The 15572-nt window shown below is 45.6% G+C and overlaps 1 protein-coding gene across 4 annotated transcripts in view; it reads right to left on the reverse strand.

Annotated features, from left to right (window-relative positions):
• CIT (citron rho-interacting serine/threonine kinase) overlaps positions 1-15572 on the reverse strand; it is a 165941-nt gene that overhangs the window by 96846 nt on the left and 53523 nt on the right. For all 4 annotated transcript variants that reach the window (XM_039240508.1, XM_039240361.1, XM_039240432.1 and 1 more), the window contains exon 9: positions 8341-8524. In XM_039240508.1, the coding sequence (XP_039096439.1) occupies positions 8341-8524 (184 nt within the window). The remainder of the gene's footprint in view (positions 1-8340; positions 8525-15572) is intronic.

The raw sequence follows: 15572 nt of genomic DNA on the forward strand, positions 1-15572 counted from the left end.
AGTACACGGATTCAAGGCTGGCACCATAAAGCCTTCTGGCCCTTGCCTGGGAGATGCCCAGATACACTGGTTCTAGGACAGCAGTGTCACGATGACACACACACCGTCCCCTCCAGGGGACACTCAAACACTAGAGGGGGTGGGAAACGTAGGACACCCAGGTTGGGCACAGCACCATTCCCCCAGTACCAAGTTCCAGACTCCACTGGAAACCAGATCCGACCAGAAGCCTTGAGCATGTTTTAGGGAAGGAACCGGTTTAGCCAATACATCACGGACTCCATTCAGAGTGAAAAAAAATTGGATGGAGATATTAGGACATCTGTCAGGCACCCCAAGTGGAGCCTGATTCTCTCAATGGGCGGAAACCAGCAAGATATCTTTATAAACTCAAGCAGGAGAGAAAGGAAAATTGAAAGCAGTCGTAGGCCTAGGCCCATCCACATCCCAAGATAACAAGTACCAAATGGATACTCGCTCTGCTCCAAGTGTTTAACACTACATGCTCTGTGCATTCCTAGCAGGTGAGCGCTTGAACAACCCTACTTTGTATATAAAGTACAGTACACCACACAGGTGGTGAGCGGCTGAGCCTAGAACCATCTACCTGAGGACAAAGCCCAGATTGCTAGTGAGTGTACCACAGTTTGTCCCTCAAAATAAAAAATATTTGTCAACTCTAAAGTTACAAGTGGGAAAAGTTGGCTCCTCTGCCACATGCAAGGTATGTGAACTTTAGTAAGTAACCCAAGCCTCAAGATCAGCTTCCATATCTGTGAAAGATTGGGTAGCTGAGATTAAACGAGAATGTTTGTCAAGCACTCGGAATAGTGCCTCGCACTGTGAATTCTCAGTCAGATCCACTCTCTCACCTTTAGGATTAGGCTAGCCCGCAGGTCCCGCATAATCCAGGGAAATCACGAGTGTTAGAGGCAGGAGAGCACAGTGGTCCTGGAGGCAGCCAGCTGTGGGTCTAGGTCTTAGATGTGTTACTACCTGCAAGGCCTGAGGAAAAGAACTTAACCCGGCTGAGCCTCAGTGTCCTCGTCTGTAAAATGGGGATCATACCTGCTACCTCACAGCATTGTGGCGAGACTGTGAAGACTTTGTGAGATAATGCATGTAAATGCATTCAGTGTAGCTCTGGGCACACAAGAAGTGCTCAATAGAGGACAGCATCCATTAGCACTTGTATAAACTGTGCAGAAGGAATTGGTAGAATCATAATCCCTGGCCACTTTAGTGTAATTCAATTTGAAAAATGTTCTTTGAAGACCTGCCAAGGGCAAGGCACTTTTTCAGGCAAAAGGTGGAAGACACGGTCCCTGTCCTCAATGAGCGCTGAGCATTGTCCCCAGACACAGGGGACAAGGAGGAGGTATGAACGAAATGGAAGGCTGGGGGTCTTGGCATACCGGGCTTGAATACCAAGTTCTGGAGCAGCCATTAATTCTGTGCACACTGTGATGCCACTGAAGGTCTGAGCAGGAGAATGACAAATGACATCACCCAACTTGTGCTTTGGAAGAATTCCATCCTGTGTGGAGAATGGATCAGATCTGGGAACACTGGGGGCAGAGGAATCGGTTAGGAGGCTACTGCAATAGTCCAAGCAAAACTCCATGAGGGGTGGTGGTAAGGACAGAAAGATGGGCATAGATCCAAGCATCATCCTAGAGGTACAACTTAGAGGACTTGGCAAATGATGGGCTGGTGGGAGAGATGGAGAAGAGCCTAAGATGGCTCGGTTTTCTTGTCTACAAGGCTAGAAAAAGTGGTAGTTTCTTAAATGAAACAAGAAAACCAAAACTGGCTAACTGAGTGAACACACAAGTTCTGTCTGTGTTGGGAGGAACGGAGGACAGGGACATTGAGAAACTGGTAGAACATTCTGGCAATAACAAACACACGACATTCTGGAAGGAAGGCCATGGGGAAAGGAGAGTGTAAGTCAAGGAACTGAATGAGATCAGCAAGACCAGGCTAAAAAGGTTAACTGAGGATGGAACTTGAGGAGACAGTGCAACATTTCAAGGACCTGGAACAGACAATGACAGCCAAGAAGCAGTGAGATTGGCAGAGAGGCAGGAGGAAAAACCAAGCTTCCAGGACACAGAAGAGAAGCCAGCAGAAAGTTTTAAGACGCGCGTGGTAACTGACAAACCACATGGCACGGTGGGGTCACCGGCTTTGGTGGTTGAGGGGAATCCATGGCTTCTCAGACAGTAATTTCCATAAGGTTGTGGAGCCTGGAAAAGAGGCACGGAGGACGGGCTATTCTTCCAGGAAGCTGGTCAAAGAAAGGAAGGTGACAGAGGTCAGGAGACGAAAGACAAGGAAAGCAGAGAGAACGGAGAGAAATTCACTTAGGCGAGGAAGAGATGCCAAACTGGCGCAGAGCTTAGGAACACACAGCACCATTTAGTCAATTACTGTCTTCTTAAGGGATCCGAGGCAACCATGCAAATTAGCAATGTGTAGGCCAGCAAAAAATGCACTTGACAGATCTTTTGGAGCCTAATCTTCAGGATTGGGCTAGGCTCGTTTGGATTACATTTCCTAAAGGTATCTTTAAGACAAACAAGAAGGCGGCAGAATGGTCCTGCCAGGCCCGCGAGGCAAGCACGCACAGTCTAAATAGAGAACAGAATAAGGCAAGTAGAACAAGATGTGCTCGACTAAAGGAAAGAAGAAATGGAGTGAGAGGAGAGAACCCAACCCAACAAACAGAGGCGAATGTCAGGTATCTGGTCTGGATGACGGTGGAATGGAAACAACACAGGACACTTAAGGGCAGTAACCACAAGCAGGAGCTAGTTAAGGTTTTGAAACTTATTTGGGAAGCACAGAGGATGCACACCTTTGTGTACCAGAGCACATTCTGTTATTGTTGTTGTTGTTGTTTTAATCAAAACATAGATGAGCCTCTTTGCAAGGGATCTGGAGGTAGCATGCACAATGACAGACAGCCCTGGGCTGGATATGGAAAGGAAGGTAGTTTGTAAGGGAAGACTCCCCACTGTCCTAAGTATTTCAGTAAAAAAGAAGTAGGACTGTTTGGAGGATTCAGGCCATCTTCCACTGTAATAAGCCATCCCCAGGATAAATGACAGAAGGTCGCTAGAAATACAAAACATAGATTTGCATAGACACGGATCATAGAGTCACCAACAACTCGAAAGCTGCGACCATAAAAATGATTTGGACCAATTCACCAAATGCTTATTGAGTGTCTTGTATATGATCGGCCAGAAGACATAGTGGAGTGCAAGGTTAAGGCAATTCCCTGTGCTTACTAAGCTTAGAAGAAAAGCAAAGAACTTTCAGAGAGTATATCTGCATGGGTTTATGTACACACCACACACACACACACACACACCAGGGAAGAGTCTCTAAATGAGAGAAAGAAATTTTTTAAAAATCCAAGAGCTACATAGTCTACCTACTCAAAAAACTTGCAGAGATTGAAAACAAAATCCAGCAAATAGACTGTTTGCCAGCTCTCATCCCACCCCCAACCCCAACTGTCCATATCATTCCCCACAATAGGCCTTCAATTTCGACAAGCATGTGAACCTTGGGACCCCACACAAATCTCCTAATTTCTCCTTCCAGCAGCATTTATACTTGGCAGCACAGCACAGTGGCTAAGACTCTGGAGCTGCCACATTGTCTGGACTCACCTTCCAGCTGAGCCACTTGGAGCTGCATGACCTTGTGGTAAATTGCTTAATCTCTCTGTGCGTCAGTTTCCTTACATGTAAAATGGAAATGATGATGGGCCCTTCCTTGTGGGCCATTGTGCACTTTAAATGAGTTAATCTGTGTAAAATGCTTAAAACAGAGCCTGGAACAGAGTTGGTGCCCTATAAGCACAAGCTGTTGTTACCACTTGAGCCACCTGAAATGTTCTCTACATTTCTCTTCTCTCATCCAAATCTACTGTCTTTTAAAAAGTCAGATATTTTACCTCCCATCAGTGATCTCACATGCTCAGTTTCCAACACAGACATTGACTGAGGATCTGCCATGTTCTGTGCTCCAGGAGGACTGGGATCAATCAGATCCAGCCCTGCTCTTGAGATCATGGTCGACTTGGGGAAATGGACAGACATTCCAATGAAGATCATCGCTGTAACTTGGCAAGAACTGTGGCTTGGCATTACCCATTAAGCATCTCCTCAATGGAGGCTGCCCTCCTCTCCTGACTCCTAGAGCAGTCGGATAGCCCATCTGTACCATGATATTCTGCAGGAAGGGTGTTTCCTCTATGTCCCCTGGACTGTTTCATACATATGTGCCTTGACTTGTTCAACCTGATAGAAAGGAACCTGTTCTGGGACTGGGCCTCCTAATTTGCCACCGCACCCCTCCCCCACCGAGTCCATTCCATCCCCGCAACTACCTCTTACCCACAGCTATCTGGCAAATGCATATTAACCTGGGGTCGGTCAGGATGTTTCAAGCTTCTCTAGCATTAAATTTCCAGGGCCTGGGAAGCTGGGTTTCTGCTCTGGCATGACCCAGCTACTTACTTATTGCTGAATTCCTTCCATATCCTCTCAGTATAAATAGGACACTCTGCATGTACAGAGTAGTAAACTAGTAATAACAAAAATAATAGTAAATGTTTACTGAGACTTTTCTGTGGGCTAAGTACTAGATCAAGGGCTTCTGTGTTTCACATAATCCTCCCAAAAGCCCTAAGAGAAAGGGAACATTATTTATTGCCCCACCTTTCCGGTGGAGGAAACAGACACGCAAAGGAAGCCCCAATGAGGCAAGGAAGAGGTACCAAAACCTGTTCCCTGAAAATCTGGGAAGGCAATGGTGGAAGCCATTTCTTGTTCCTCCAAGCATGTAGATGGCTGGCACCAAAAGGAAACTTCAGATCACCCAGAAGGAAAGGAAAGAGCCCAGAGCCAAAAGGAAGAGAGAGCCCTTTCCTAAAAACAGCCTATTCAGACACTGGCATCCTTTGCTCCTCTAAGATTTTTAAGTTCTCCAAAAGCATCAAACCAGCATGTGTAGAACTAGCACAAAATATAAAACCAACTGGCTTTTTCCTTCTAGAGATTATACTGAAGGTTTGAAGAAATGCATGGTTTCAGCAAGAGCTTAAATGAGGCAGTACCTCAGATCTAGGAGGAAGAAGGGATCTAAAGACATATACTCCATGCTGAAAGGGGAGGGAAGAGAGCTGGGATCCATTTTATTTTTAAACCTTTAACACACATCTTTAACATATTGTAAAATTCAAGCAAATAGAGGCTCAGAGAAACACCCAAGCATTCAGAGTTTGGGGATGTGACTTGGGTTATTGTCAGTTAAGAAGAAAAAGAGGCACAAGAACAGACACTCCCTCGCTCTCCAGCACCAGCTTCACCAGAATCCCACCCCAGAGACAACCAAAACTAGTCCTGTGGAACCTCTCCTGCTCCCTCCAACTCAAGCTGCGAGGAACGCCCACGATCCCTCAGACACAGAACGCTGAGATCAAGATTCTTGCTGAGCCTAAAATAATGATGCACTCAATGCGTGGCTTAAACACTGTCTGGGGTCCCAGAAAAAGGATCCTAAAAAGCGACCAACAATCACAACATTTAAAATGATTCTCACCACCGGAGCCTCCGTGAAAACTCCTCATTCATTCAGCTCCACCTCTGAACACTTCATGCAATTCACCGGTAACAGATCTGGGGTCAATTTACCCACAGCCGCAGCACAGCAGCATCTGCTACTTCCTCAGTGGTGTGAAGAGTGAGTAGCGGCACAGGTAATCATTGTGTATAAATAAAAACCTGTGATGCTGAAAACAGGGATGAGGAGAAGGAGGAACTTGGGAAGACACAGCAGGTCCCTGGTGGCAATGGTGGGATGCCCCGAAAATGCCTCCTCTTGCCTCCCAATGTATTTGTATATATGTCCCCAGCACTGCAGGAGCTTCTGATTAATTTCATCACTGCCTCTAATGAATTTCTAAATAATGAGAATGCGATCTGTCCAGGGGTCACCTACATCCAACAGGTGGAGTGAATTCCTAATCTGATGCTCTGGGTTTCACCCGTAGGGCTGCCCATGGCAAGAAGAGCCCAATCCAACAGCAAGATCACACTAAAAGACAGGAGATGAAAGAAAATCTTTCTGATTCCAACACCAAACCACCATGGAAAAGACATTAAAGTTTCCCAAAGACAGGACTACTCCAACCCCATCTTCCAGATGAGACATACACGGATTTGTTTGCAGCCACTTTCTTTTTTTTTCTTTTTTTTTTTTTTTTTCATTTTTAGGAGAATCTTATTAAGCATTCTGTTGGGGCATGAACAGAAGCGTGTTTTATGCTCTAGAGATGTATTGTGAACTATCAAAGGTAAAATAGCCGATCTTCAAATACAATGAGCAGTATAAACACGATTGGGGTGGGGGCTGGGAGGGGGGAGAGAATCACAAGCAAATTAAATCAACAAATATTTATCAAGTGCCTGGGCCTGGAGACTGAGATGTCCCTGTCAGAGAGCTCTCTTCACAGAGCTCTCCATGAGAAGCAGATGCAATATCAGGCTTCCAGGACGATAAGCCATTAATCACACACTGCTTCAGTTTAATTGCAATGCCTGAGATCCCGCACAGCATTCTGCCTTTTTGCCCCCCAAATCGAATTCCCTCAAGCCCTCCCTAATTTTTCAGATCACTAGTACCCCAAGCAAGCTTCCACAATAAGCCAGCCCCAGCCCATTGCTAACCAGAACTAGAACTCTCCCCACAGCTCCCTCCAGTCCAATCTGTGACCTTCAGTGTGCCGCGTGTGTCGACGTCAGGCTGCCCCCCAACCACACGCTCTTTACCGTCAGGCCTCCACTTCTGCCCTGCTCTTCAAATGCCCTGCTGGGCTATTTCAAACCTGTCTGATGGCACATTCAACAGCTAGTGAGCTCTCTGCCTCTCCTCCTACCATCCAGATTGTTTTGGGGCTGCAGAGCAAATTAGTCAGAAAGGCACAGCCAACGCCACCAAAAATCGAACCCCAAATATTCACCCGACCCCCCCAGGGAAGGAGTAAAGTAGAACCACGGCGGCATCTTTCAACATAAAAATCTCTCTCCAATTCAGGCACAACCCTATTTCATCTCAAGTGCCCAATTCCCCACAGTGGTCTGAGATCTTTTGAGGAACACTAGTGTCAAAACAGCACCCATGGGGAGACACCATCCAAGAACCAACACATGCCTTCAAATCGATACCTTAACTATAAGCACAACAAATCGGGAATGGACGCTGGCAAGGAGAAAATCAAATTCTGCTCATCTCCTAAGTGGACAGCAACTAATTACCTAACGTTACCCCAAGAGCCTCCAAGTGAGAAAGCCGGGGCATCAGGGGAATTACACAGCTAGTCCAAGACCTTCCCGAGGAACTCAAGCCTCTGAACGCAGAATGTCATCGGATCACAGAACGAAGCAAGACACTGAGCCCCGACATCCACAGAAGCTACTGCATTTGAGAGAAATTCCAGGAGGCTGGGAGCCAGGACCCTCCGGACCCAAGCGCCGCGTGAATGCGTCTTTCATGAGCTTTTTCAAGAATGGAGAAGAGACCTATCATGTCAAGAGGTTTACAGTGATGTTTATACGTCCATTTTCTAGTCCCTCGGTTTGTCTGTTTTTTTTCCCCTGGGAAGCCCAATTTCTGTGAATCAATGACTCGGCGACAGCACAGTCCCTCCCAGTGGCTCACGGTAACGGGGCTCTCTCTGGTAACCAGCGCTCCACCAGCTCAGACAGGCTCAGCTCCCAGATCTCTGATCTTGCAGTAGACTTCGAGCGGAGCCGAGCACCATCTATCTGTTAGAGCTCGGGTACAGCCACTTGCAGCTCAGCGAAGCCATCATAAACCTTTAGCTTATGAGATCTCGCTCCACACAGCCAAGATAGCAACCTCCACCCACCCACCTGAGAGGGAGACGGATACACAGATGGATCAAGAGATGGACAGCTCCCCGGAGCCCTGCACATTTCTCCTTCCACCAAGCATCTGCACGGCTCAGTATCCCTCCACTATTTCCTCTAAAACAAGACCAAACACTGAAAAACTAACCCAAAGTACCCAATGGACAATGAGGATGCTAGAGAGAGGAAGAGGGACCTGAAACACAGCAAAACGAGAATATTAACAGACTACCCCACCAAAGCCCAGACAGGTAAACTGCTCCCCACACGCAGGCTGATTAACAGCTTCTCTTCACTGCGCCCCCCCACCCCACCCCCCCACCTCCCCCACCTTTGGGCTCTGTATACCTTGCATCAGTGCAGGTCCTCAGAAAGTCAAATTTTCACTTACTCAGATCTACCAAGAATCCCCAGCGCCTTGCTATACGAAAACCCCACAAACGGCAGTTCTTCGCCGGAGAAACCAGAGAGGTTCAGCTGGCGCGGAGAGGATGAAACCCACGAATTCTTCTCTGGTTCATCAAAATTGGAGGTGTCATCATCAGACTTGAGGGTGGGAACGAAGGGGGGAGGAGCTGGTTAAAGAAAAACAAGAAGAAGAGGGGGAGAGAAGAATTCAGACGGATTCAACACTGTTGCGGAGAAAATCGTCTTACTCCTTCAGCGGTTCCCGATGGCACTGCAGCGCCTGCTTTCAATCTAGCTCACACAGGCAGACCCAGCCTTGCCTCTTACAGCAACAAGAGATTAACCCCTTCTCTGCCAACATGGCCACCAACCGGCAGACAGGCTGCCTTCCCCACTGGGGTAAACTGAAGGAGAAACTCAAACAGGTCACTTGATGGAACAAAAGCACTCGGGAAACTCATGTGAGCAAGCGGCTCGTTCGTGAGATTTCCAGAACGCTTCGACAGAGCATCAGGCTGGCCGGTGCCAGCATGCCAGCTGACCTACACCTATCAGTTTCCTCTCCTGGACAGCTAAATCATTCATATTTAACGTTACCCACTGAAATAAGAAGGCATTTCTACATTTCGTGGAAGAACCGGGATGGGAGGAAGGAGCGGGAGAGGGGATCTGGGAGGTATGTAACTCATGTTAGGATAGCACTGCAGTCTAGCTCATTCATATCCAGCCGAGTATGCTCAGAGCTCTTATCAACCACTTTTTTTTTTTTTTTTAGTTCATTATCCCTCCTCCCCACCTCAATCATGCCACCCGAATCCACCGCAGTTTAATCAGCATAATGAAACACCAGCCAAATAAAGTTCTTCCCAGTGATTTACAGCACCCCTGCGCGCTGATGGTGTAAATGCACCGATGGGCATCAGCGTCCTACCTCGTTAAGGCATGACTCCCAGCTAGGGGCATTTTACATCTTCTCCACTTCCTGCAGACCTACTAAGCTCTCTCGGTCAGGGACAGGGGACGCTCGCTTGGCCATCAGTCACCAGGAGGCTGCCCATTGTGGTGGGCTCCGGGGGGTGGAGCGGGCCAGAAGCGTTACCATGACTGCAGGCTGAGGCGTCAGTGGCGAGCCGGCCGGTTGAGTTGGCAAGCCGGGCATCACAGCCCCCGCAGTGCAGGCTTCATGCTCCCCACTCCGTGCGTGCTCTGGCTGTAACCCCACCTGGCCGCCTGCGTGGCAGGGGCCAATGCTGATCCAAGTGACAGAGCCGCATGAGTCACTGCCGGAGCTTGCTACAGCGCCCCCTAGGACAGTTGTCACAGTCCAGGCTTCCTTTTTAACCCCTTGCTTTCTGAACCAAGCTGTGCACCAGATAGGAGCAGCAGTCTTGTTTTCGGCTTACAGACCCAGAAGAATCTGTTTCCAAAGTACCCCAGTGACAATAATATCGGAAGCAGTGTTGGGGAGCAGATGGAGTGGTGAGGGCTTGCAGGGAGGGTCAGGAAAGGAAGCCGCGACCAGGAGGTCTGGCTGCTCCTGGGAAGTGCCAAGGAGCATTCGCTGAGCTTCAGGCACCCTGAGATGAAGTGGGAGACTGAAAACGTAGAACGCACTACCGGAACATTGTTTAACACCGCCAAGCTCTCAAAAGGATTTAAATCTTCCCTGTTAGTATCAGAATCTACTTGCTTAATACTTTGGAAAATTAGCTGGGGCGCCTGGGTGGCTTAGTCGGTTAAGCGTCCGACTTTCGCTTAGGTCATGATCTCGCGGATCGTGGGTTCGAGCCCCGCGTCGGGCTCTGTGTTGACTGCCAGCTCAGAGCCTGGAGCCTGTTTCAGTCTGTGACTCCCTCTCTCTCTGACCCTCCCCTGCTCACGCTGTCTCTCTCTCTCTCTCTCTCTCCTAGAAATAAATAAAACATTAAAAAAAAAGTTAAAAAAAATACTTTGAAAATTAGCTGGCACCTTACTTTAAAATCTAAGTGGGTTCAAATCTCAGCTCCACCACTTGCCAGCTCTGTGACTTTGGGTGAGTCATTTAACCTCTCTGAGCCTCATTTTCAACATACAGATAACTTCCTCAGAGGGCTGTTGGGAGGTTTAAATGAAAAAACTCTGTATAAAAGCATTTAGTGTATTTCTTAGCATTCAGTCAACACTCCATACAATCACCTATTATTGTTATTGCTCACACGAGATACACGTTCATGACAGATCCTGCCATTATTGAAGGCTAGTGAGATATAGCACAATCTGTATTGCATATTCTTCTTCCCTGCGCAAATGACAGGCACATTCATGTAGATGTTTGTGTTTATCATATCATTTCATTTCTAACAGAAGTTTAATTCCCTTTCCACTATCTACTAATTTATCGTTAGGAGACTAAAACAGAATTCCATTTCTGAGTGAGGAGTATGATTAATATAGGGGTAGGAGCCACCCTCTGTGAAATAATTATGATTTAGAAATTCTGTACTATAAAATTTCTCTTAAAAATTCCATCATGCTCAAAGCTAGCCCATATGGTCGAGCTTAGAAAAAGGGCCAATCTTCAATAAAAGGAAGGAGAAGTCAACATGAAATACACCAGATGGTAACAGGTGAGATATTCACAAGACAGATTAAAAGCTAGGGATATAAAGCTCTAGACAGGTAGTCAGTCAGTTGAGTACAACAGGAAAGTCTGAAAAGAAGGGCTTGTGAGGGTCACACTTAGGCAAGAAAAGAGCCACAGCCTCAAGCAAAAAAAAAAAAAGGGCAAATTGGAAATTTTCTACCCCCCAGAAAGTGACAAGGATGTTTACCCTTGGCCAGCATCCTTTAGGGGGAAAGAAATAAGCTGGCTATTAAAACTGTATCCCAGGTAGGGTGTCTGTATTTATAGTATCCTGTATAGTGTGGGAATTACAAAACAAGAGATTAACATCAATACTGGCCCAGAATCACTGAGCCCTGAGGGTAATGGTAGACACAACAGGAGAACAACTTGTGGGGACACTTTCACAATCCAGGGCACACAGAACAGATGTGCGCACACGCACACACACACATGCACACACACACACAATCCCTGCTAGAAATAAGTTTATAATAAAGAAGTAAAAACCAACAGCTACATATAATGAGGAAAAAGAAACTGCCTTAACCACCACAACAGAGCAGCATCACATAGAAGAAATGGGAAAATCAGCGTGCGCCAAAAACTACAGATAAAAAACAATCTGAAATGGGCCATAAAATAAATTTATTACCAAGGTAAATGAGTAGAAACTCTAAGAATAGGATACTCTGAAAAAAGGACCACACACATTTGAGAGGAACCAAATAGAAATTTTTAAAATGAAAAGTATTGGGGCGCCTGGGTGGCTCAGTTGGTTAAGTGTCCGACTTCGGCTCGGGTCATGATCTCATGGCTCGTGGGTTTGAGCCCCGCGTCGGGCTCTGTGCTGACAGCTAGCTCAGAGCCTGGAGCCTGCTTCAGATTCTGTGTCTCCCTCTCTCTCTGACCCTCCCCTGCTCACACTGTCTCTCTCTCTGTCTCTCAGAAATAAATAAAACATTAAAAATTTTTTTTAAAAAATGAAAAGTATTGTTATTGAATTCAAAGTTAAAAACTCATTGAATGTATTAAGTAGAAGATCAGACACAGCCAAAGAGAAAATTAGTGAAGCAGCAGTTAGACCTGAAGAAATCACATAGACCCATGCTTCCCAAAGTGTGATCTGCAGACTGGCAACATCAGGATCACCTGGGAGTGGAAGGAATAGAGGCTCTCTGGCTCTGCCCCACATCCACTGAAGCAGAACTTCCATGATAACAAGATCTGCGGTTGGAGAAGTGCCAACAAAGAGACACGACACAAGAGATCAGGAGACAAAGAATGAGAAGGTTCAATACATGTCTTAACAGGTGCACCAGAAAGAGCAAAGTAGCTCAAAATCTGGATGCCACATTTTGAAAGGATTATGTAAAACTTGGCCACATTTAAAGACTACCAAGTATGTGACCACATCTGTTGTGGGGACCTAATCCTCCTCTTTCATGTACCTTATAGGAAATATTCCTTTTTTTTTTTTTTTTTAATTTTAATGTGTTTATTTTTGAAAGAGATAGAGAGAGAGCATGAGCATGGCAGGGCCAGAGGAGACACAGAATCCATAGCAGGCTCCAGGCTCCGAGCTGTCAGCACAGAGCCTGATGAAGGGCTCGAACCCACGAGCTATGAGATCGTGACCTGAGCTGAAGTCAGACACTTAACCGACTGAACCACCCAGGTGCCCCTGGAAATGCCCCTTTTTTGACCCTCATAAAATGTAATTTTTTCCCTTTAAAAAAGATATTGATAGGTCATTGGATTTGAGTCTATGTTCATGGAGGTACATATTACATCTGAGAACACAGCATTGGGCCAGGCACACAGTAGGTGCTGAACAGATATATAATTAAATAATTAGAAAATGAATCTTAGAAAGAGAGTACCTAGCATAATACAGGCCACAAAGAAGTTATCTGATATTTGAGTTAAATGAAGAGGCTTTAAAAATGGAGACTGTTCTCGGGGCGCCTGGGTGGCTTAGTCGGTTAAGCGTCCAACTTTCGCTCAGGTCATGATCTTGCGGTTCGTGGGTTCGAGCCCCGTGTCGGGCTCTGTGCTGACTGCCAGCTCAGAGCCTGGAGCCTGTTTCAGTCTGTGACTCCCTCTCTCTCTGACCCTCCCCTGCTCACGCTGTCTCTCTCTCTCTCTCTCCTAGAAATAAATAAAAAACATTAAAAAAAATTTTTTTTAAATAAATAAATAAATAAAAATAGAGACTGTTCTGTCTGAAAAATATGTTAGTGAGTGCCTATAGTAATATTTTCTGATACAGTATTATGAAATCATCATCTCACCCAATAACCACCACATTCAATAATGACAAACCAGAAGTCACATAGTAAGATCAGCTCTTTATTGGCAAAGGCCATTGGGGGAAAAAAAAAAACCTTTTCCTATATATTTTTAAAAATAAATCAGCCTGTTCATGAGGTGACATCAGGGCACATTTCCTGTAGTGGCAAGGGCTATGCAAGCAAGTTCTGGAGTGTTCCCCCATCCCCACCCCCAATTATAAGATAGACGGCAGAACAAGGTTTTCAGAAACAAAGAGCTATTTTAGGAGCTTTAGTTAATCTCCCTCCTATAATTTCTCTCCCTTTTCTTTAATCCCGACATTCATTAGAAGCTTTGGAGGGGAAAAAAATGTATTGCCTTCAAATTAAAAAAAAATAATAAAATAAAAAATAAAAAACAGGCAAATAACAAGGAAAAGAGAACCAAATGGATTTATCCTGTTGCCTGTTGGACCTACTCATTTCTAACATACTCCACTGAGCTCCATTTACCCCATTCCCACCTTTAATTTTCCAGCATACCATGCAAGCAATATTAGAAATATAAAAGATTTTCAGGGCGTCTGGGTGGCTCAGTCGGCTAAGCATCTGACTTTGGCTCAGGTCATGATCTCACGGTTTGTGGGTTCGAGCCCCACGTCGGGCTCTGTGCTGACAGCTCAGAGCCTGGAGCCCGTTTCAGATTCTGTGTCTCCCTCTCTCTCTGACCCTGCTCATGCTGTCTCTCTCTTTCTCAGAAATAAATAAAAATAAAAGACATTTTTTAAAAAATTTTTTTAAAAAGAAATATAAAAGATTTTCTAATTTTGGTATAGTGTTTAGTGCCTGCTTTCCTCACTGGAACACGAGCTCCGTGAGAGGGAAGACGAGGTTGTGCTCACCACTGCACACCTACCACCTGCCTGTCCTTATTCAATGTTCAATATCTATTCTGTTAAAGGAATGAATGATTAACAAGAACCTTAGATGTGTGATAATTTCTGAAGCCTAATGGGCTATTTCATGCAATGTGCCGCTTTAGGAAATCTAGAGTACCTGATTTAGTCATGAAGAATTGGCACATTAAAAAACAAGTATGACAACAAAAATCTGAACTAGATATAGCTCATAAAACTCCTATGACTTTTAATCATCACTGTTGAGCTACACACACTCGTGCTGAGTTGTGTGTGGCAGAAGCAGAAGATGAATAACAGCTAACACGGTGTCATAAAGGACAAAGGCACATAAATAAATACTGTATAATGATATAATGAAGCAGGACTGTGCCTGGAACACAGTGGGCATTTGGCATTAAGTCAAAAACATTTTTTTTTAATTTTTTTAAATGTTTTATTTATTTCTGAGAGAGAGAGAGAGAGAGAGAGCGAGCGTGTGCAGGGGAGGATCAGAGAGGGAGGGAGACACAGAATCTGAAGCAGGCTCCAGGCTCTGAGTTGTCAGCACAGAGATCTCATGAACCGTGAGATCATGACTTGGGCCGAAGTCAGACACTTAACCAACTGAGCCACCCAGGCGCCCCTAAATCAAAAACATTTTCAACTTCATTCTATCTACCATGATGTCCCACACCTTAAAAAAAAAAAAAAAAGTAAGTAATTAATTAGATGCCACATTCAAAACTAAAAGGAAGATGACCAGAAAATTAGCCATCTTCCAGTTCCTTAAAATCTGAAGTACCAATGTGATCGCGCCTATCCACAGTACAAAGGCAGAGAAGTGCAAAGTAGGTGAAGAGGAGGTTATTTTTGTCGTTTAGAGGTCAAGGTGTGGGTGTGAAAAGCAGAGATACATAAACAGAGTGCTGGCAAGTTCTGCCAAGGGGATACAGTGGATTTTGTGTGTTCCCAAGGGAAAGTGTCATGGAGGTGATTGAATGTCAAGAGTTCATTAAAAGGGATCTTGGCGGGCTGGAGTGGGGAAGAGTATCGTTTTAGAAAAGCCACAGAGCACCAGCCCCAAAGAGCCGTGGGTAACGAAGCTGGGAAGGAAGTGAAAGTGAAATCCTGGCTGGACCTTGAAGTGGGTTGGGTTGACAGAAGGGATTATTAGAGTTTTAGAGCACTGGGTTGGTGTCAGTGCCGGAGACGGATACCATCGCTGCAGGAGCGATGGTTGGAGGAGGTCAATGCTAGAAACCTCTTAAGGACAAGTCTACAATAGTCAACATGACAAATTCTACACTAAGGAAGCGATAACAGAAACAGAGAGGATGTGGATTAACAGGAGACCGGCTACAGAAAGAAGTGGCAAAATGTGACAACTGACACAAGAGCAGAGCTTTTAGGAATATCAATGACCAAATCTTAGGATGGGAAC

The sequence above is a fragment of the Hyaena hyaena genome, unplaced genomic scaffold, assembly GCF_003009895.1.
Source record: "Hyaena hyaena isolate Hyena2069 unplaced genomic scaffold, ASM300989v1 scaffold_0, whole genome shotgun sequence".
Classification (NCBI taxonomy): Eukaryota; Metazoa; Chordata; class Mammalia; order Carnivora; family Hyaenidae; genus Hyaena; species Hyaena hyaena.